Source organism: Megascapheus bottae, chromosome 6, assembly GCF_031878675.1.
Source record: "Megascapheus bottae isolate mThoBot1 chromosome 6, mThoBot2.hap1, whole genome shotgun sequence".
Lineage (NCBI taxonomy): Eukaryota > Metazoa > Chordata > Mammalia > Rodentia > Geomyidae > Megascapheus > Megascapheus bottae.
Genome location: NC_143514.1, coordinates 80,850,451 through 80,871,965, shown reverse-complemented (window position 1 = coordinate 80,871,965; position 21,515 = coordinate 80,850,451). Strand labels below are relative to the sequence as shown.

The following is a 21,515-nucleotide window of genomic DNA, read 5'->3' as shown; positions in this document are numbered from 1 at the left end:
CCCTTCCCCTCTCAGAGCCCTGCTCGCCCCCCCAGCCATGGCTGCCCTCCAAGCCATGGCTTCCCCCTACCCCTGCCTGCCCCCCCTAGCTCTGCCTGCCCCCCAGCCCTGCCTGCCCCCCTACCCCTGCCTGCCCCCCTACCCCTGCCTGCCCCCCTACCCCTGCCTGCCCCCCCAGCCCTGCCTGCCCCCCTACCCCTGCCTGCCCCCTACCCCTGCCTGCCCCCCTACCCCTGCCTGTCCCCCCTACCCCTGCCTGTCCCCCCTATCCCTGCCTGTCCCCCCTACCCCTGCCTGCCCCCCTATCCCTGCCTGCCCCCCTACCCCTGCCTGTCCCCCCTACCCCTGCCTGCCCCCCCTACCCCTGCCTGCCCCCCATCCCTGCCTGCCCCCCTACCCCTGCCTGTCCCCCCTACCCCTGCCTGCCCCCCCTACCCCTGCCTGCCCCCCCTAGCTCTGCCTGCCCCTCCCCGGCCATGGCTTTCTCCTAGCCATGGCTGACCCCTAGCCTTGCCCGCCCCCCTAGCCCTTCCTGCTCCCTGGCCCCCAGCCATGGCAGCCCAGCCGTGGTTGTCTGAAGGCTCTGGCGAGTTGGAGCTGGCGCTGGCTGGGGCCTTCCCTGCCTCTGGGTCACGCTGCCGAGGGCTGCCCTGCCCTGGGGGCCGCGCCTTGCCTGGGCGCGCATTGCGGCGCTTACGCCCTCGGATGCCCCTTGCCAGCCCTTTCTGACCTGCGGGCCCGCCAGTGGCCAGCCGGCTCCGGCCTCCCCGGGACTTGGTCATCTGGAGGCGAGCGCTGCCCGGCTGGGGCTCTCCACGACTGTAGGGAGGCCGGGGGGCTTTCGCCTACGGGCCTACGGACCCGGAGCCCCCAGCCGGGGCCGGGGCGACGCGGGTCCCGCGGGTCCCCGGGCGCGGCCCGGCCAGCCTCCCGCCCGGACGCCGTCGGGCCCCGCCCCCCGCTCCACCTCGCCGGAGGCGCCGCCGCCGCCATCTTTGTTAGGGGCGGTGGGCCCGACTCCGAGATGCCGAAGTCCTGCGCGGCCCGGCAGTGCTGCAACCGCTACAGCAACCGCAGGAAGCAGCTCACCTTCCACCGGTGAGGAGCGGCGGGGCGGGGCCGGCCCGGCTCTCGGGCGAGCCGGTGGGGGTCGGCGGCCCGCCAGCCGCGCAGGCGAGGCTCGTGCGCCCGAGACGCAGTCGGTTCGCTGTGCGCGGGCCGCGCGCGTGCGGGCTGGGCCCGCGTTGCCTCCGAGGGGCGCCGGGGACCCCGGGGTGCAGGGGTGCGGGAGCGCAGGGTCGTGGGCAAGGAGGGAGGGAGGGGCGCCCGCCGAGGGGGCAGCCCGGCGCGCCGCCGTCCCCCGCCGCCCCCTACGCGGAGGTGTGTGTGGGGGTCGTGCTGCTGACATGAACGCCACGTGCTGAGAAAAGTCCACGCCGGTGTGCGGCCCACGTGGGACCCCCACCGCCCGCGTCCGGTCCCAGGGCCTGGACAGCTTTGGGTGATTTTTCAATTTGCTCTTCTTGTGCTTGAACTCGGGGTCTGGGCCTGTCCCCGAGCTGCTTTCGCTCCAGGCTGCGCCCCTTCTGCCTTTTTTTTTTTTTGCCAGTCCTGGTCCCTGAGTTCAGGGCCTGAGCACTGTCCTGGACTTTGTCAAGGCTGGAGCTCTACTACTTGAGTCACAGCACCATTTCCGGCTTTGTCTAGTTATGTGGTACCGAGGCATTTGGTACCCGGGTCTTCGTGCATGCTAGGCAAGCACTCTACCACTAGGCGACACTCCGCGCCCCAACTTCTGGCTTTTTGGTGATTAATTGGAGAGTCTCCTGGATTTTGCTGCCTGGGCTGGTTGGGAACTACAATCCTCAGATCTCACCTAGGATTATACGTTGAGCCGCCAGTGCTGGGCTTAAAATGCTTGTATGCTGTACTTTCTACACACAGCAGCTCGAGTTTGTTCTTTCCTATGAAGTATTTCACAAATTCACATACCAGAACTTACTTGTTCATCTCCTGGACTCCATTTTCTGGCGACAACATTTTACAGGGATCTGATTATATGCTCATCCAGTGTTTATTTTATTTTTAATTTTATTTTATTTTTTGTCTGTCGTGGGGCTTGAACTTTGGGTCTGGGCTCTTCAGCTCAAGGCTACCCCTGTACCCTTGGAGCTGGTGGTTAATTGGAAATAAGAGTCTCACAGACAAGGTGGCTCATGCCTGTAATCTTAGCTACTCAGGAGGCTGAGATCTGAGGGTTGTGGTTCAAAGCCAGCCTGGGCACTAAAGACCACCTGAAAACCAGAAGTGGGGCTGTGGCTCAATGGATAGAGCTGTGTTTTTTAGTTTTATGCTGATCTTGGAGCTTGAACTCAGAGCCTGGGTGCTGTTCCTAAGCTTCTTTTTACTCTACCACTTGAGCCACAGCCCCACTTATGGCATTTTCTGAGTAGTTTGTTAGCCATAAGTGTCTTACAGACTTTTCTGCCCAGGCTGGCTTTGAACCACTATCCTCAGAACTCCACCTCCTCAGTGGCTAGGATTACAGGATTGAACCACTGGCTGACTCACCAGAGTTTACCTAGAGATAGACTTACTCCTCCCCTCCTCCTCCTCTTCTTCCTCCTCCTGTGTAGTTTTTTTTTTTTGTCAGTAGGGCTTGAATTCAGGACCTGGCTGCTGTCACTGAGCTTCTTTTGCTCAAGGCTGGCACTCTACCATATGAGCCATATCACTTCCAGCTTTTTCTGTGTATTGGTACTGAGTAATGGAACCCAGGGCTTCATGCATGGTAGGCAAGCACTCTACCACCAAGCCACACTCCCAAGCCCATGCATGCATGCATGCATGCTTTCTGTCTGTCTGGCTGTCTGTCTGGCTGTCTGTCTGTCTTTCCGTCTTTCCTGGATCCACTGTTGCCATTTGCACCTTGATTCCTGTTGCTGCGAGCTCGTAGCTCATACCCGTAATCCTGAGGTTCACCTGGGCAGGGAAGTTCACTAGATTCTATCTCCAAAACAACCAGCAAAAAGCAGGACTGGAGACATGGCTCAAGTGATAGAATATTAGCCTAACAAGCCTGGAGGCTGTGAGTTCGAACCCCACTGTTGCCCCAAACAAAACAAATCCCCCTTAATCCTTAAAATCCAAATCTTATCCTCTTCTCTGATCCTTTTCTTTTCTTTTTTTTTTTAATTTTCTAGTCTTAGGGCTTGAACTCAGGGCCTGGGCACTGTCCTTGGACACTTTTTGCTCAAGGCTAGCACTCTGCCACTAAAGCCACAGCACCAGTTCCGGCTTTTTCTATATATGTGGCTGTGGGGAATTGAACCGACTTTGTTCATGCTAGGCAAGCACTCTACTTACAAAGCCATACTCCTGGCCCCTGATCCTTTTCTTGTGTGTCATGGGAGGTAGAACCCAGTGCCTCATGTAGATATGGTAATCCTTCTACTGTAATTCAACTGCTAAGTTTTCCTTTTTTATTTTTTTGGCCAGTCCTGAGGCTTGAACTCAGGGCCTGGGCACTGTTCTTGGGCTTTCTCAAGCCTAGAGCTCTACTACTTGAGCCACAGTACCACTTCTGGGTTTTCCTATGTATGTGGTACTGAGAAATTGAACCCAGGTCTTTGTGCATGCTAGGCAAACATTCTACCACTAGCCCAAACTGCTGGCCGTGGGGCTTGAACTCAGGGCTTGGATGCTGTCCCTGACTCTGCTTGTGCTTAAGACTAGCATTCTACCTGAGCCAAAGCTGGCCACTCTTACTTTTCCCTATTTTGGATAAACTTATAGTTTAATTTTTTTTCAGTGGTGAGATTTGAGCCCAGGGCCTTGGGCATGGTAGGTCAGTCCCACGGGGCTCCACCCTTATCTCCTCCTAATCCAGGACATGTTATGACCTCAGCTTTTGTCCCAGCCCTTCCCTCCTGGCTCCTTGTGCTGGATTCTCCCCGTCTCCCACACTCAGTGTGTGATCAGTCTGTGGCCTTGCCTGGTGGCCATCACCACCCGTGGTGTCTCTCAAGCCCTCGTCTCACTCAGCCGTGTGTTTAACCTCTATCCCTCAGAGCCAGCCGCCCCACTCCATTCTCTCCATGGCGGGCGTCTGCCTTTCAAGGTCTTGGCCAACCTTACTGTCTGGCCTTCAGATATGGTCTCCGCCTCCTGCTGACTCTGCCTCAAGCTAGCTGGCACCCCTCAAGGCTGCCTGAGTGGACTCAGGTCACAGGTGGCATCTGCCCAGGATCTCTAGGGAACCCCCCCACTCCATCTGCCCAAGGTCCTGTGCCATGTGTTCTCCGTGGCCCCGTTTCTGCTGTCCCTTCTGGAGGCCACACTCATATGGGCCTGCCCCAGTGAGTCCTGCTGGCTGTCAGCTGTCACGTCCCCCAGAGTTCCCCCTTTTCTGAAGTGTGGTCTCCTGGATGGCAGAGACACCTCATTCCCAGCTCAGTGTCTTGCACAGGGCAGGTGGCATGACAGCTTTCAAAGCTGTGTACTTGGGCTCTTATGTGATATTCACCGACTCGGGGACCCTGTTAACAGCTTCGATAGAAAATTCTAGAAACTGGAAGTAATTTAGTAACATGGGGTTACTGTTTCTAAAGCTGTCCCATGGCATGCTCCGCTCGCAGGTTCCCGTTCAGCCGTCCTGAGCTGCTGAAGGAGTGGGTGCTGAACCTCGGCCGGGCCGACTTCAAGCCCAAGCAGCACACTGTCATCTGCTCAGAGCACTTCAGACCCGAGTGCTTCAGTGCCTTTGGCAACCGCAAGAACCTGAAGCACAATGCCGTGCCCACTGTGTTCGCCTCCCAGGACCACGGGCAGGTAGGGCGCAGCTGCTGAGCTCAGATCCAAGGTCGAGGGGGTGGGGTGCAGGTGGGGGGAGGTTGGGGATGGTGTTGGTGGGGTGGGCATTTGCAAGAGGAGCCAGAAGGGAGGCTGCCAGGCCTTGAGGGGTGGGAAGATACCTGGCTACTTAGAAGGTTGCAATCTGAAATCGGAGGATCTAGAATCAAAGCCAACTTGGGCGCGTGGCTCACACCTGTAATCCTAGCTACTCAGGAGGCTGAGATCTGAGGATCAAGGTTTAGAGCCAGCCTGGGCACAAAAGGACCTGAGACTCTTATCTACAATTAACCTCTAGAAAACAGGAAGTGGGGCTTTTTTGCCCAAGGGTAGGAGATAGCCTTGAGCTGAGGAGCTCAGGGACAGCGCCCAGGCCCAGAGTTCAAGCCCCATGACCCACAAAAAACAAAACAAAACAAACCACGTGGGTCTGGGACCATATCCTAGTGGTAGAGTGCTCCTCTTGCTTGCACAAAGCCCTGCATTCGATTCCTCGGTAGTATATACACAGAAAAAGCTGGAAGTGTCGCTGTGGCTCAAGTGGCAGAGCATTAGCCTTGAGCAAAAAGTGTCCACGGACAGTGCCCAGGACCTGAAAAACAAACTGGGGAAGAAACACACAAAAAAAACATGCAAGCCTTGCCCAGCATGCACAAAGACCCGGGTTCAATTCCTTGGTCCCACATAAATAGAAAAAAGCCAGAAGTGGTGCTGAGGCTCAAGTGGTAGAGCTCTAGCCTTGAGAAAGTCCAAGGACAGTGCTCAGGCCCTGAGCTCAAGCCCAGGACTGGCAAAACAAAACAAAACAAAAACCCCAAAACACCATGCAAGCCAGGCATTGGTGACTCATGCTTGTAATCCTAGCTACTGAGGAGGTTAAGCCATGAGGATCATGGTTCGAAGCAAGCCTGGACAGTAAAGTCCTTGAGACTCTTAATCTCCAATTAACCAGAGAAAATCGGAAGTGGTGTTGTGGCTAAAAGTAGTAGAACTTTACTAGTCTTGATTGGAAGAGCTCAGGGATGGCACTTAGGCCCTGAGTTCAAGCCCCGTGACCAACACCACCACCAACAAAGTCCTGCAAGCTGGGTGTTGGTGGCTCACGGATGTAATCCCAGCTAGTGAGGAGGCTGAGACCTGAGGATTGTGCTTTGAAACTAGCCTGGGCAGGAAAGTCTGAGACACTTATTTCCAATTAAATAGCATAAGAGCCAGAATGGAACTATGGTTTAGTCGGTAAAGTTCCATTCTTGAGCCAAAAAGCTTAAGGCTACTCCCAGACCCAGAGCTGGGAGCACATTCAGAGGTGGATGAGCTGACAGGTGTTTGTGTTGAGCTTTGCTGTGCATTTGCTTTGTCTCTAGTAAGTAGAGGTGGCCGAAGGCAGTTCACACCCAGGCAGGCAGGGCCCTCCTGGCCTGCACTGATGTGAGGAGGATGTTGGGAGGAGGGGGAATGGGGGTCGAGGGAAGGAGGCCTGGGGCAGGCAGCTTAGGGGCCGGGTCTCATCAGTATGGGGCAGATGAGCGGGGAGGGGCCAGGTGATGTGGAGCAGGCAGCCGTGGGTTTTAGGGAATCCTAGCTCTGCTGCTCCAACCCTGGCCTCAGGTTGGGGATGGAGGGTCAGGTATTTCTCAGGCTTCCAGAGGCCGCACAGCTGGGATCAAGAACCAGCACGGTTATGACCTGGTATCCGTCTCTTCTGGGGGTGGACGCCACCTCCTCCAGCGGACAGTAGAGAATGTCATCATTAAGGAACTAATGCAGGATCTCCTGACCCACGCTCCCTGCTGCCTTCACACGGGGCGGGGTATGGAACAAGAGTTTCTGGGAAGCAGGTAGACCTCTGGTGGCACATGCAGCCACACAACCTGGTATCATGGAGTCAGGATGGGCCGAGCTTGAGAGACCCTGGAATACAGTTTCTGTGTCTGAGTTTGGCTGTGTGCCTGTGGGACATGGGGCGGTGCACAGCTTGGACTCGGAGGAGCTCCTAGTAGTTGGACATGGAGACCATAAGGAGTGTATGTGCCGCACGAGGCACTCACTTGAACCAGAAGGTAGAGCGGCAGTGGGACACAAAGAGGTGGGGTTCAGGTGCCCGAGGCCAGCATGTGGCTCTGAGGGGCCCTGGAGGCCAAGCTCTGGCGGCCTTCTCATCAGTTGGGTGTGTGGCTTGCAGCTGGAGCGGGGGAGCCCAGAGCCTGCCGGCGAGCCTGGAGATGGCCACTCGGAAGGAGAGGTGAGTGTGCTCTGGTGTGGCATTTGAGACCAAGGGACAGCCGCTGCCCACAAGCTTCTCAGGCTCCCCTGTTCTGGTAGAGGCTTGGTGGGTCATGGGATGGTTTCCTGCCACGGCCCAGGCTGTGGTCAGTCCTGGGAGGAGCTGCCTGTGTGGGGATTACTCTGGGATAGACAGTGGCAGCTGCTCCCAGGATCTGGTGACGGCCACCTGACAGCTTGCTGGCTGTTCCAGGTCGGTCCAGAGGTGGGGGCCGGGCGCGCCAGCCCCGGGAGGAGCGTGGAGACCGGGAGGAGCATGGAGGCCATGTTGGGAGAGCTCCACCTGCCCCCCACCTCCGAGGGCCCCGCAAAGCAGGTAAGACCTGGACGGGGTGTGCATGTGGGCGGCGGCTCGGGCTTTGCTGTGAACGGAGAAGCTTGGTGTTCCAGTGAGCTGCGCACAGGCCCTTGGGGTACAAAGACCAGCTGGACGCCATTCCTTCCGAGCTTAGGAACTTGGGCAAGGGGGACCTGCCACTCTGCCGCGTGGATCATCGGCTCCTGTGGGCAGCTCTTAGCTCTGGCTTACCTCTGTCCTCAGGTCTTGTCACCAAGACTGGAGGCCCCCGAGGCCCCCGGTTGGCCTGCTGGGCCTACAGGGAGAAGACCCCTCCCCAGGTGGCCATCTGACCATAGCTACGCCCTTTTGGACTTAGACACCCTGAAAAAAAAACTCTTCCTCACTCTAAAGGAGAACGAGAAGCTCCGAAAGCGCTTAAAAGCCCAGAGGCTGGTGATGAGGAGGCTGTCAAGCCGCCTTCGGGCCTGCAGGGAAGGGCGGCAGCCGGAGCCTGGCCGTGGCGCCCCACGGGCTCTGTCTTGAGTGGTTCAGGGTGCTGGAATGGACACTTCTGCCTGCTGCTGATGCTGGGGAGGTGGCGCGGAAATCTGCCTGGAGTGGTGGAGTGGCCCAGAAACGGCGGAAGGCTGGCTGTGTTTGTTGGCACAGCACACTGGGTGAGTGTGGTGGGCAGTCCGGCTGGAGGAGCTCTCCCGTGGCGCGGACGCCCCCCCGTCCAGCACCCCTCCTTCAGGCTGTCTGCAGCTCCTTTCCACTACTGTGCAGGCTGGCAAGCCAAGGGGCACCAGCTCTGACCTCTGCTGAGCAGACTTCTCTGAACACAGGAATAAAGAAGCATCTTTGAAACCCCAAGGTTTCTCTGCCTTTAGTTTTCTGCCTTTCCCCGGCTAAGACAACCTCCTGTTTCCAGTTAAAGGTTAGGTAGGGTATGGCTGCCCTTGATTGGTAGAAGTTGTGAATTAAAAGAAAACCAAGTGTTAATGTGTGGCCTGCCTACTAGCAAGTGTGAAGCCTGGAGTTCAAATCCACCCTCGGGCACCAGTGGCGCATGCCTACAGTGCCAGCTCCTCGGAGCTCAGTTTAAAGCCAGCTTGAGCAGGAGTTTGTGACTTATCTCCAGTTAGCCTGCAGAAGGCTGCGTTGGGTGCTAGGACCACCAGCCCTGAGTGAGCAAGCTTAAGGACCGTGCCTGGCACCAGGTTCAGCCCATTACTGGCATAACAACAGTAAGAATGAAAAGATCCCAAGCCCTAGATGGCTGACTCGCAGCGTGGGGGCCCATTTCCCTGGCAGCGCCGGCTCGGCCGGGCCGGGTAAGGGAGGGGAGCCCCTGGAATTGCCACTCCTAAAGATGCACACAGAGACCAAGTGGGACAGGTTTATTGTGGCAGAGTGCCGTACAGTCAGCTCAGGAGCCTGGCCGCCAGCCAAGGGCATGCAACACCAGGCGACGACGGCCTGCTCATATCACTCCACGGGGCAGCAGAAACTTGCTCTTGTAAAAATGGAGGTGATTACTACAGAATTGGACCATCTGGACCGCTTTAAAAATGAGGAAAGGGGTCATAAGCAATACTCGGGTGCCAGGTTGGGGTGAAGTCTGAAGGAGAGGCAGGGTCCATGGAGTAGGCCCTGCCTCCGGAGCCTGTGGCCACAGCCTGGGCATCAGCTGCTCAAGGGAGACAGCGAGTGGCCACTGGTATGCTGGGACCCACAGTAGCTTACTGCCTCTGGAACAGAGCTGTTGGGGGGGAAGGGTAACCCAGCAAGGGGACCAGAGAAAGGATGGGAAACACTGGAAGACTGCCTGTGAGGGGGCTGGGCTTGGCCTGACAAGCAGCAGTGCCACCTGCTGGGTACTCACAAACACCTGAGCCAGCCCAGGGCCTTCTGCCTGCCTTGGCCTTGCAAAGCTCCCCTCCTTTCAGCCCTGGGCTCCAGAGTCCAGGCTGAGCTCTGGGGCAGGGACACAGCGAGCTGTGTCCACTGGTTAACAGGACCCCTCCTGGGAGGAATAATCCGTTCGCCATGACAGGTTGGGCCCTGGGACCAAAAGGAATGAATTGAAAAGCTCTGGGAGAGGGGAATAAAGAGACTAATTTCCAAACCTGTTTGTTCTCAGATAAAATGCAGTTTTATAAACCCCCAGTCCTCTCGGGGAGCCCAGAGCTTCGCCCCTGTCTGGAGGCCTGGCACACCCTTTCCTTCCTGTCCACGTGCCCGTGGTCACAGTGGCTAGAGGAGGTATGGGCTGGGGCAGATGTTCCATACATTCCTCTGGGGGCCAAGAGCTCCAGGCAGCAGGTGTGCTGAGGACCGGGAGGAAGTGGCCAGGCCCGGCCCTCCAGGAACATGATCCTCAGGGGAAGAAGGACGTGGGGCGTCGGCCTGGCAGGGGCTCCTCAGTCGTCACAGCCACGGGAAGCCAGGCGTCTGCGCGGCCCTTCACATAATTGATAGATGCCACTTTCTCAAGGGAGAAAGGAAAACATCTGGGTCTCTGGTTTTCCCTGCCTCCAAATTTGTAGATTCCCAGGAAAAGATTTTTTTGAAGCCTTTTAACAATCATGTCCTCAAGTAGTTTATCCATCTGTATCAATCCTGTGAGCTGGGGGAGGAAAGACCAGTCAGCTATCAAGACAGGGTCCTTTGCCCGCGCCTGTCACCCTAACTTCTCAGGAGGCTGAGATCTGAGGATCACCATTCAAAGCCAGCTGGGGCACTAAAGTCTGTGAGACTCTTATCTCCAATCAGCCACCAGAAAACCAGAAGTAGTGTTGTGGTTCAAGGGGTAGGGCGGTAGCCTTGAGCTGAAGAGCTCAGGGACAGCACCCAGGCCCAGAGTTCAGTCCCAGGACTGACAACAACAATAAAAAAGACACGCTCCTCATGCCCCCATACTGCACATGCACTGTCTCCGCCCAGCAGCCTGCCCAGGTGGGCCAGAACCAATGGCTTCTGGAGCACACATTCCACCTGGGAAGAGCCGCTGCTGGCCACGTGTGAGGAAGGTGCTGCCACTCACACTGCTTTGGTATCCTCAGGGCCTCGTTGTCGGGCACGGTCACTTGGTGCAGCACGCCCCGGAACTGGTACAGCACTCGCAGGCTCTTCTCCTCCCCCACACAGGGATTGTAGAAGCCCGGCAGCCCAGCCTGCAGGGACACAGTCAGTCATGCAGGCCCGCCCATCTCTGCCACCAGTCCCACATGCCTGGGCACAGGCAGGGGAGGTGCACGGCCTGCCTGGGGCCCTGCCCAGCCTCACTCCCCACTGCTGATTCCTCTAGGTGCTCATTTTCTAAGGGCTAAGACCCAGGAGAGGCCTGGCCCATGGGTGCCAGTGAATGTGCTGCAGAATAAGTGAGGGGAGCAAGGGAGACGACAGAAGGGGAGGAGGGGTGTGAGTGGAGGGGTGGCTGCTGTCTGTGGGGTGTCTGTGGGCTGCACCTTGGAGGCCTCGGTGAGGATGAGCTTAGAGTCCTTCACCAGACACTGCAGCGGCACCGTCACGTCGATCACCTTCGCCTTCTCATTCTTCCTGCTCTTGTCGTTGACAAACTTCCCGTACCAGGCATTCACAATGATGAGCCCTAGGGACAGGGGACACGGCCTTCACCAGACCCTTCACCTTGAAGCCTCAAGAGCCCAGCACAGCGCAAGAGAAAACCTGCGTCCTCACCCATTTTGGACTCCTCTGCCTCGATGATTCTTCGCACAGACTCCTGCATGAGCCGCACCTGTGGGAGAGAGTGGCCGCCTACTGCGCCTGTGCTGCTTCTCGGGTTGGGACACAGGCGCAGCCAGGGTCCAAGCCCCACACCAGCTGTGGGCCTCGAGTGGGTGGAGAGGCCCTATGAGCAATCACACTGTGAGCATGTAAAATTCAGACTTCACGCAGGAAGCTGAGGAAGGGCCCGCGTCCCCACGGCTCCATTTGGCCAGGATGGATGGCAGCTCCTGTGGTGGGCACAGCTGTGCCTTTCAGCCTTTCCTGACCTCAGAGGAAGCCCTGCTGGCCCGCCTCAGCACCCTAAGGCCCTGTACAGGCAGAACATTAAGGGAGAGATGGCAACACTGGCCACTGAAAACCAGACAGCTGCTGGAGCGTGTCTCTGGGCAGGCTGGCTCATCTGGGGGCAGAGCCGGGCGCAGGCCCAGCCTGCAGTGGCCAAGCTTGGGCAGGGCGTCCGCGGCACTCACGGCGGCTTCAGCCTCTTGCTTCTTCTGCAGGATATCGCTGGCAGTGCTCTCTCTCTGCTTCTCCAACTCCCTTTCATGAGAGAAACACGAGCCATATGTCACCCTATACACACATGACTAACATGCTACTACATGCTCCCTCCTCACACACCACCCCGTGTCCCCACAGTGGGTGAACAGGGCCCCTTACTGCCTGTGATGATCCTGCCATTTCTAGGACCGCCATGCTATCCCTGGAAGGCTCCCGCCCTCCTCTGCAGAGACAGGGTGGGGGGTGTTTTGTCAGTACTGTCACCCCACCCCGACCTAGCCAGAGGCTTCCGAATTCTGCAGAGGTGGAGAGAGGGCTAGGAGCACTTGACATGCTCTGCCCTCTACAGCAGTCCCAGGCCTCCAGCACCCGGGACACAAAGGCCTGGAAGAGGAAGTCTCCTTCCTCCACATTCTCTAGGTTCAGTGCTCTACTAGTGTAGGTGTCACGAAGTGCCACCTCCAGCCCGCCACAGGCCCTGCGGCCCTGTCCTTCACAGGCAGAGCCCTCTCTTGTATATGCAGCGCGGCCACCATGAGGAAAGGACATCTGCATGCTTCTGCTTGCCTTGGCCGAGTCCTTTTTCAAGTAGGACTGGCCAGTGATAGGGTGAACAGGCTTGTTGCTGCTGCTGCTGCTTCTAGCTGAGGTTCCTGGTTCACCTCCCAGGCTAGACCCCCTTGGCCCCCCCGGAAGCGAGGCAATGGCTCTCACTTCTCCTTCTGCGCCCTGAGGTATGGTTTGATGATGAGCCGGTGCATGGCGAAGTAGAGCACGAGGGGCCCCGCGGTGGCGTAGAACACGGCGCTGGGCAGCAGCTGGTCCGTCAGGTGGATGGGGAAGAAGTACGTCTGACTGGCCCTGTTCAGTCTGGGGAAAAAGCAAAGACAGAACCCCAAGATGAGCCACCTTTGACAGGGCAGGCTGGTGTAGGAAGAGGCCATGTGGCAGCCAGGAAAGCAGTCCACACGTTCACAGCCCCCAGTTCTCCAATGTACTGACCACAGGACACAGGGCCAATGCTGTCCCCACAGAGGTCAGGACACCTCCCCGACATGACACCTGTGGGACCTCCAAGTTAGTAAGCCAGGCAGCGCTGCCTGCAGGGATGCCGCAGCCTCGGCAGGCAGGCAGGCAGGCAGGCAGGCGGACTACACTGGTCTCCACACACTGCTCAGGCCAGCCTGGAACTCCCGCCATAGCCCCTTGTGCTACCATGCCAGACCCAGATGGAGTGGAGATGGGAGAAACAGGGGAGCTGGCAGCTTTCCTGTTACTGTTTTGGGGTTTGGGGCGATGTGTGGCCATGGCACAGGACTGCGGCAGGGCCAGCTGACCATGGTCTAGCCATAGGGTGAGTGGACATTCAGTGACAACTCTGAGATCTGATGGCAGCTGCCATGAACAAGTCAATCTGCAATCAGAGCCCTGCCAAGTTACTCCCTCCACAACCAAGTACTGGGGCTTGAACTCAAAGCCTGTGCTTCTTTGGTGCTTGTTCTACTTGAGCCATACCTCCAGCCTGCTGTTTTACTGGTTATATAAAAGTGTTGTTTCCAGACTTTTCTGCACATGCTGGCTTCAAACTGGGATTCAGCACCTCAGCCTTCTCAGTAGCTGCCATTTCAGCTTGAGCCATTATGCCCCATAACTTTTTCTTTTTTTTGCCAGTCCTGGGCTTGAGCTCAGGGCCTGAGCACTGTCCTTGGACTTTCTCAAGGCTAGAGCTCTACCACTTGAGCCTCAGCACCACTTCCGGCTTTTTTCTATGTATATGGTACCGAGGAATCAAACCCGGGTCTTCATGCATGCTAGGCAAGCACTTTAACCACTAGGCCAAACTCCCGGCCCCAACTTTTTCTTTTTTTGTAACAACAATATACAGCCACTACAGTTTCATTTATAATATTATATAAAAAATAGTCTGTGTGTGGGCACACAGACAGACATAAGAATGAGCAAACAGCAAGCCCGGGTGCTGGCACTAGCATGCAAAGATGGCAAAGCAGCCGTTCCAAGTTTGTTGTGAGGCAGAAGAGAATGAAGAGATGGCCGTGGACGTAGGCCGGTGGGGGTGTGTGCTTGAGGTCTCCAGCACCTCAAATAAACAATATTAAAATAAGATGGCACTTGTCAGGTGCTGATAGCTCACGCCTATAATCTGAGCTCCTGAGGAGGCTGACTTCTGAAGCTAGCCCAGGCAGGAAAGTCCCCATGAGACTCATCTTCAATGAACCACTCAAAACCTGGAAGTGGCACCATGGCTCAAGTGGTAGAGCACTAGCCTTGAGTACAAAGAGGCTCAGGGACAATGCCCAGGCCCAGAGTTCAAGCTTGACAAAAAAAAAAAAAAAAAAAAAAAAGAAAAAAGATGACGTTTCATCTTCAAATCAAATGGATAATTCCACTCCTCAGATCGGGAGACACTATATGATTCATGTGAACAGGCTCAGCTTGGAGAGAAAAAACTTGTCAGAAGTATAAAGGGGAGTCCACCCCCCCCCAAACACATAAACATACAAACCCTCCAAATTAGAGATGGTAACATTCCTCTAAGCAATTGGCAGCTCCCTCCTCATCAGAAAGCCCCTCAAGGGCAGAAGGCCTGACCCCCTCAGTGCGTGTGTGTGTGTGTGCATGCGTGTGTCAGAGTTACCAGGGTCCTCCAGGGGCTGGGCATCAGAGGCCTCTTGCAGAGGAAGGAGGACGGAATGCAGGTTGTAAAGTGCCAGTCTTGGGCAGAGAGAGCTAAGGGCACCTAGCCTTGAGCTCAAACTCCGGCATTAGAACAATATCAACCACCAATACCCCTACCCCAAACAAAACAAAAATTATAAACACGAAATAACGAAGTTAACAGAAAATTGGAGAAACTCTACATATGAACTAGTTACCAAAAACCTTCTTACAAAGAAAAGCAAATCCAAACTTAAGACTAGTGAATTCTACCAAAAACTAAGGGAGCAATAATTCACCACGGTTCATACATTCTGTCAGAAAGCCAAGAAAGGTAATTCCTAACGTATTTTACAAGGCTTTCAGAGCTCATTCCCAAACTTAACAAATACCTACCAAAAATGGAAAATTACAGACCAGAATCCTTTATAAGCATACACACAAATGTCCCTTCTAAGTTACTTAGCAAATCAAGTTAAGCAATAGAGAAAGGATGATGTTATGATCAACTAGATTTCCCCTATCCAGGAATCTTAGTGCTTACACCTGTAATCCAAACTACTCAGGAGATGGATGGATCACAGGTCAAAGGTCAGCCTGGCCAAGAGTTAAAGAAACCCCATCTGAACCAATAACCTGGGCATGATGGTCCAGGTCTGTGGTACCAGCTTTGAGGCAGGACACAGAAAGGAGGATCTTGTGGTCTGAGGTTTGCTGTGGACAAGACTTCAGTGGTAGAATGCCTGAACAGTAAGTGAGCCCTAAGTTCAACTTCCAGTGCTGATAAAAAAAAAATAAATAAGGGGCCGGGAGTTTAGCCTAGTGGTCGAGTGCTTGCCTAGTGTGCATGAAGACCTGGGTTCGATTCCTCAGTACCACATACATAGAAAAAAGCCGGAAGTGGTGCTGAGGCTCAAGCGGTAGAGTGCTAGCCTTGAGAAAGTCCAAGGACAGTGCTCAGGCCCTAAGCCCAAGCCCAGGACTGGAAAAAAATGAATGAATGAATGAATGAATGAATGAATAAAAGCAAGCAAGCAAGCAAGCAAGCAAGCAAGCAAGAAAGCAAGCAAGCCCACCGCAGAGGCTCATGCCTGTAATCCTAGCTACTCAGGAGGCTGAGATCTGAGGATCAAGGTTCAAAGCCAGCCTGGGCACAAAAGGACCTGAGACTTATCTCCAATTAACCTCTAGAAAATGGGGAGTGCGGCTTGGCTCAAGGGTAGGGCAGTAGCCTTGAGCTGAAGAGCTCAGGGACCAGCACCCAGGCAGAGTCAAGCCATATGACCCCCCCCACAAAAATAAATAAATAAAAAATAAAATAAAAATAAAGAAAAATAAAAATTAGTATACTAGGCTGCACTTCTCTAGTTCTAGCACTTGGGAGCCTTGGTCAGGAGGATTAAGTTTACAGCTAGCCTAGGCTACAGAGTGAGGCCTTACCCAAAACAAAGCAGTAAAATTCTGGGTATGGTAGCTCATACTTGTAATCTTAGCCACTAGTGACGTTGAGCTCGGGAAGATTGCAGTTAGAAGGTGGCCTAGACAAAAGAGTCACCTCAGACTACACGGCTATCATCACTTCCACACAGGAAGCACAAACAGGAGGACCATGGTCCAGGCCATCAAGGTAAAAACAGGAGACCTGATCTGGAAAATAAGGAAAGCAAAGAAAGTGATAAGGATGCCACACCTGTAATCCTAGGCCGAGATCTGAGGATCCTGGTTCAAAGCCAGTCTGGGCAAGAAAGTCTTTGAGACTCTTCTCTCCAATTAACCACCAGAAAAATCACAAGGGAGCTGTGGCTCAAGTGGCAGAGCACTGGCCTTGAGCAAAAAACTCAGGAATAGCCCAGGCTCAGAGTTCAAGTCCCACAATAAGCACAGAAAAAAGGTCGAGGAGTGTGGCCTAGTGGTAGCATGCTCGCCTAGCATGCATGAAGCCCTGGGTTTGATCCCTCAGAACCACATAATAAAAAGGGGACGCTGTGGCTCAAGTGGCACAGGACTAGCCTTGCAAAAAGTGTCCAAGGACAGTGTCCTGGCGCAGAGTTCAAGCCCCAGGACTGGAAAAATAAAGATAGAAGAAGAAAAAGAAAAAAAGGAGGGGGTGGGGTTGGGGCATGGCTCAAGAGGAATAGTACCTGTCTAGCAAGCATAACACCCTAGCTGCTAAAAACATGGCTCATCCTATAAATGAACCAAGCCAGCAAAGCACAACTACTGCTTGTGCTGAAATTGAACCTGAAAATCTGAAATGTACCAAAATCTAAAAAATGTTAGTCAAGATGCAGGCTAGAGACTGCTGCAGAAGTTAGTTCTGGCAAGTGTGTAAGGGACACAGGAGCATGGTGTCATGTCTAGACTTGGGTATACTCCCGTGTGCCCCCTGTGTCCACACAAGCGGCCTGAGGATTGGCATTGCAGGAGCTTTAGGACACACCCAGCCACGTCAGCACACTCAACTGAAAAGGGCAACCAGCCTAGTTATGAGAATCCAACTCGTAAAAATGGCCGGAAGTGGTACTGTGGCTTAAGGGGTAGGGTGCTAGCTTTGAGAAAGACCTAGGACAGTGCCCAGGCACTGAGTTCAAACTCCAGGATTGGTTTAAAAAAAAAAAAAAAAAAAGAGGGTGTAGCCGGGCACAATGGCTCATGGCTATAATCTTAGCTTCTCAGAAGGTGAAGACCTGAAGATCTCCGCTCAAAGCCAACCCAGGCACTAAAGTCCATGAGACTCCTATCTCCAATTAACCACTAGGAAACAGGAAGTGGCGCTGTGGCTCCAGGGGTAGGGCGGTAGCCTTGAGCTGAAGAGCTCAGGAACAGCGCCCAGGCCCAGAGTCTAAGCCCCACGACCAGGAGGGTATAACCCGCAGGCTCCATGGCTTAATTGATTAAAGCACCTGTCTGCATGCAGAATCCCCACGGCTCTGTTCACCTGCACCTCAGGAGCTCCCCACCTGAGAGGGGACAGCACAGGTCAATTTTGAACTTGGGAAGCTGCTCGGGTTCATTTGCAGCACGGAGATGGGCTTTCAGACAGGCCAACAGCGCTGTTCAGAGCCAAGCCTGACTAGGACAAAGGGCAGCAGCATAAAAGCCCGATGGGAGCCAAGGCAGTGGGGCAGCGTTGGACTAGGGCACTCAGGTGATGAGGGGCATGCCCAGCAATCGGGTGACGCTAAAGGGAGAGGAGGCCAATGAGGGGAACAGCCTCATTTCTATCCCGAGGTTTTAGGCAGGGTGATGTTCAGGGTTCCTCTATCTGTAGGGACAGGCAGTGGGGAGAGGGGTCAGACAGAGCAGGAGAGTGTGGTGAGGGCCAATGCCAAGGTGTTGGCACAGAACAAGCAGCATGCAGGAGATGCCATCCCCAGGTCAGGAAGCCTTTGGGCAGAGCAAGCTTGGAAGGGGTGCATGTGTGCCTGAAGGTAGCAGGAGGGGTTCAGGCCGCGGATGGGTGACACCAAGTGGCTGGCATCTTTGCGGGGCTGGGGAAGAGGATGTGGGATGCGCAGCCCCTTGCTGTCCCTGGAGCAAGGATTCAGGCACACTTAGACATCCTACATACCACGGCAAAGACTTCACAGCACCCACACGTGGCTCCTGTGCACTTCAGATCATCTTCCCATGAACACAAGGTCAGCGTGGATGCACCCCACCTCCCACAACATCTTGTTTTTCTTTCTTTCTTTTATTTTTTTGTCAGTCCTGGACTTGAGCTCAGGGCCTGAGCACTGTCCTTGGACTTTCTCAAGGCTAGAGCTCTACCACTTGAGCCTCAGCACCACTTCCAGCTTTTTTCTATGTATGTGGTACCGAGAAATTGAACCCAGGTCTTCATGCATGCTAGGCAAGCACTCTACCACTAGGCCAAACTCCTGGCCGTCGTCTCGCTTTTCTTAGGATAGGCTCTATGTATTTTGGGCTGACCTTGAACTCATAGTCTTATAATGCTGCGATTCCAGCATGACACCACGCTGGCATGCATTTGGATCTGAGATGGCCAAGTCCCCAGATGTGGCACCATGGACAGAGGAATGGCTGTCTGGATGAGTTGGAAATTTTGGAAGTCCTCTGTGCATGAAAGTGCAGAGCTATGAGACCAGACTGGACCCCTTGGGGTGAGCCCAGAGGACCAAGCCGCCCAGTGGAGCCTCCAGGTAGGAGCTGAGCCGGTGAGAGCAGGAGTGCCAGGGAGCTGGAAGGCCAGGAGCCACCTGGCAAAGCTGCTGCACTCAAGCTAGGCCAGGATGAAGAGCACCCGTACCTGGGGGTGGGGACGCCCTGCCGAGGGCTGAGACAGGCTGGTGTGTATGAGGGGAAGCAAGGGAGCTCAGCTGGTGCTTCTGAAGAGCAAAGGCGGGCTGCAGAATGCCAGCATCTGGAAGTCACCCAGGCCACTGGGAGAGGGGGGTCAGGCATGAGTGTGTGCTAGACCTCCGCTGTCCTCCATCTTTGTTAGGCACCCGAGAGAAGCAACTACACCTTTAACAACAAAACCCACAGCAAAGGCCACTGCGCCGGTCACTGAGTTGTCTGTTTTGGTTTTTCTTTTGAGTAGTACTAGGGTCTGAAACTCAGGGCCTGGTGCTTGTTAGACAGATGCTCTGCCATTTGAACCACGCCACAGGCCCCTCGCCCTTAATTAGTGAGGCTACCAGACATTCCCTAACTGGAAAGAGCCTTGTTCAACTTACTTGACTTTGAGAGACACGCCCTGTGGGACTCCGACGCTGACAGCGGCACCCAGGACGCTGTGCCGGGAGATCTTCCTCTCAGCTCCATACTCCACCACTGTCCCAAAGAAGCCCGCCCTGCGGGGAGCCCAGGACAGTGGTCAGTGTCCGACGCCCTCTGGCCTCACAGCCTGGTGGCCTGCCCCTCCCTCTTTCCCACTGGCCGCTCACAGGAAGTTAGGACTTCCAGCCCCGTGGGTGAGACACAGGGAGACACTGGGGATGTCCAGCGGCAGTGCTGTGCAAGGCCTGGCCTGCTAGCTGAGGCAGCCCACCCGCCAGAGCCAGGCGGACACGTACTTGAGCGACCCCTTCACGCGTGTCTGCTCGTCGTCTTGGAATTTGTGCTGATAGCTGATCAGTGCAAAGGAGTGGGGGATGCCCAGCTGTGGAGACAGAGGTGGGGGATGCAGGCTGCCCAGGCTGCTCTGGGGAGATGGCTTCAACCCTCCCTTCAGCCGCTAGACATCTTCTGGGCATAGCCTTGAGCAGAGTTGGGTACTTGCACTGTACAGGACGGGGCCACGGTCACCGACAGAAATGCTAAGTAGCACGTGACTGAACACTGGGTGATTTCACACGTAGCTTCTCAGCAAAAACACGAGCTTATACCCACAAGGCTCTGTTGCCAGGTGTGGCTGGACAGTGGACCTATGGGCCCCCCTTTTTTTTTTGCCAGTCCTGGGCTTGAGCTCAGGGCCTGAGCACTGTCCTTGGACTTTCTCAAGGCTAGAGCTCTACCACTTGAGCCTCAGCACCACTTCCGGCTTTTTTCTATGTATGTGGTACCAAGGAATGGAACCCGGGTCTTCATGCATGCTAGGCAAGCACTTTAACCACTAGGCCAAACTCCTGGCCCCTGCGGGCCCCTCTTGACCACTGTCTCTTTCCAATGCCTGCCCCACAGCAGCGGCCCGTGCCCTTCCACCAGGGCTTGGGTGAGGTGGAAGCATCAGCAGACGCCCACTGTGTCTGTACCACCGTGCCACAGGACCCCACAGTGAGTGGCCGAGAGGAGCCAGGCGTCAGAGCCACATCCTCAAGGACGGCTCCTCTCACCTGCAGGGCCACGGTGAAGTGGCTGGTCTTGGTGTCGCGGACGATGCTGGTGTTCATGGCTGACTGGATACCCCACCGCCACTGCAGGTAGCCCACTGTGTTCTTGTCCAGGTTCCGAGCCAGGACGGTGGTGAGGCCAGGCCGGATTCCACGGGAGGAAAACTGCAGAGCACAGTTTGTTGTCACAAAGCTGGGGGGACACAGACAGAAAGGTCTGGATGGCACCTGCTCTGTGGCTTCCTTTGCCAGGGTAAGACCTTGCTCACCACACTCCCTCTCCTGCCAGGCACCCGACATGGAGTTTCTGAGTGGGCCGCAAGCCCACTGCAAGAGAGTTCTCCTGCTGGGCATGTTGGGTCACTGGCGTAATCTGGTAGAGGCCTGGTGGTGCAGGCCTGGCTCCTGTGCCAGGCCTCCTGCCTGCTTCTGGGCAGGTGTGGAGTGGGAAAAGCCACCCAGGCATTGCGCATGGGCAGCAGTGTCAGAACCATGCACCTTGGGCCCATTCTGGACCATGCAGATCAGAATTTCTGGGTGGGAACACAGTATCAGTCTATTTAAAATGCTGCCTACTTGGGCCTGGAGGAGTAGCTCAGGTGGCAAAGCACCTGCCTGGCAAATGTGAGGCCTAGAGTTCTAACTCCAATACTAACAAAACTCTACCCACCCCCAAACCCAGCAACGCAATCCTGATGCACATCCACTGACGGTGTGAAAAACCACTTTCTGTGCGCTTGTCAGCTTCCTCAGAGAGCAGCACCACCTTCTGGCCACAAGCAGGCATTTCACCCTCATAGAATTGGCAACACTACAGGCATCTGCAGGACCACCAGGCTAACAGACTCAAGTGGGGAAACTTTAAGGCCTGGCCCATTCGCCCATTTCCCAGTCCACTTTCCTACTCAGACACTGCCAGGCTCCTGGCCAGGGCCCTGACATCTACCCACCGAAATGTCCTTGATCACAGAATGTGCAAGTTCTAAGTATTCTAAACCACAGAGTCAGCTCTCATATTTACCATCTTGGTGTGAGATTACGGAACAGCTTGAGACCAAATAAAGGCCCTTGGAGGTCGCCAGCTCCAAATTCCAGCTGTTTGAAAAACAAATTGAGAAAAAATTAGGTGTGTGCCTCTGGCATGAATGCCCTGGCTGGTTTCTGAGCACTGGCCAAGGCTCTAAATAGAGGGATGTTGGATTCCTGTGTCCGAGCTTCATCTGTCCTCCTGGAGGTGACCGTTGCTCCAGGTCTACCAGAAGCTGCAGAAAGGGCTCTGCCACGGAAAATGCTTTGTCTGGGGGCCCTCCCCGATGCCTGCTGTGGTCAGGTATGCCCCTCCTGAGTGGCCCCTTTGCATTCTGGCTCTCCCCCAA

General features: G+C 55.3%; 2 protein-coding genes across 3 annotated transcripts in view; one reads left to right on the top strand and one right to left on the bottom strand.

The window, feature by feature from the left end:
- Positions 1–971: 971 nt before the first annotated feature.
- Thap3 (THAP domain containing 3) lies at positions 972–8,280 on the top strand. Its single transcript, XM_090333928.1, has 5 exons — positions 972–1,098; positions 4,638–4,830; positions 7,034–7,093; positions 7,328–7,450; positions 7,676–8,280. The coding sequence occupies exons 1-5, from the start codon at positions 1,025–1,027 to the stop codon at positions 7,955–7,957; spliced, it is 732 nt and encodes a 243-aa protein (XP_090190054.1). The 5' UTR covers positions 972–1,024; the 3' UTR covers positions 7,958–8,280.
- Positions 8,281–9,546: 1,266 nt separating this feature from the next.
- Dnajc11 (DnaJ heat shock protein family (Hsp40) member C11) overlaps positions 9,547–21,515 on the bottom strand; it is a 47,813-nt gene continuing 35,844 nt past the window's right edge. For both annotated transcript variants that reach the window (XM_090335915.1, XM_090335916.1), the window contains exons 7-16: positions 21,161–21,234; positions 20,143–20,332; positions 19,384–19,469; positions 19,045–19,161; positions 12,383–12,538; positions 11,638–11,707; positions 11,117–11,174; positions 10,885–11,027; positions 10,461–10,590; positions 9,547–10,043 (exon numbers count right to left, since the gene is read on the bottom strand). In XM_090335915.1, coding sequence (XP_090192041.1) covers positions 10,018–10,043; positions 10,461–10,590; positions 10,885–11,027; positions 11,117–11,174; positions 11,638–11,707; positions 12,383–12,538; positions 19,045–19,161; positions 19,384–19,469; positions 20,143–20,332; positions 21,161–21,234 — 1,050 coding nt within the window. In that variant the 3' untranslated portion in view covers positions 9,547–10,017. The remainder of the gene's footprint in view (positions 10,044–10,460; positions 10,591–10,884; positions 11,028–11,116; positions 11,175–11,637; positions 11,708–12,382; positions 12,539–19,044; positions 19,162–19,383; positions 19,470–20,142; positions 20,333–21,160; positions 21,235–21,515) is intronic.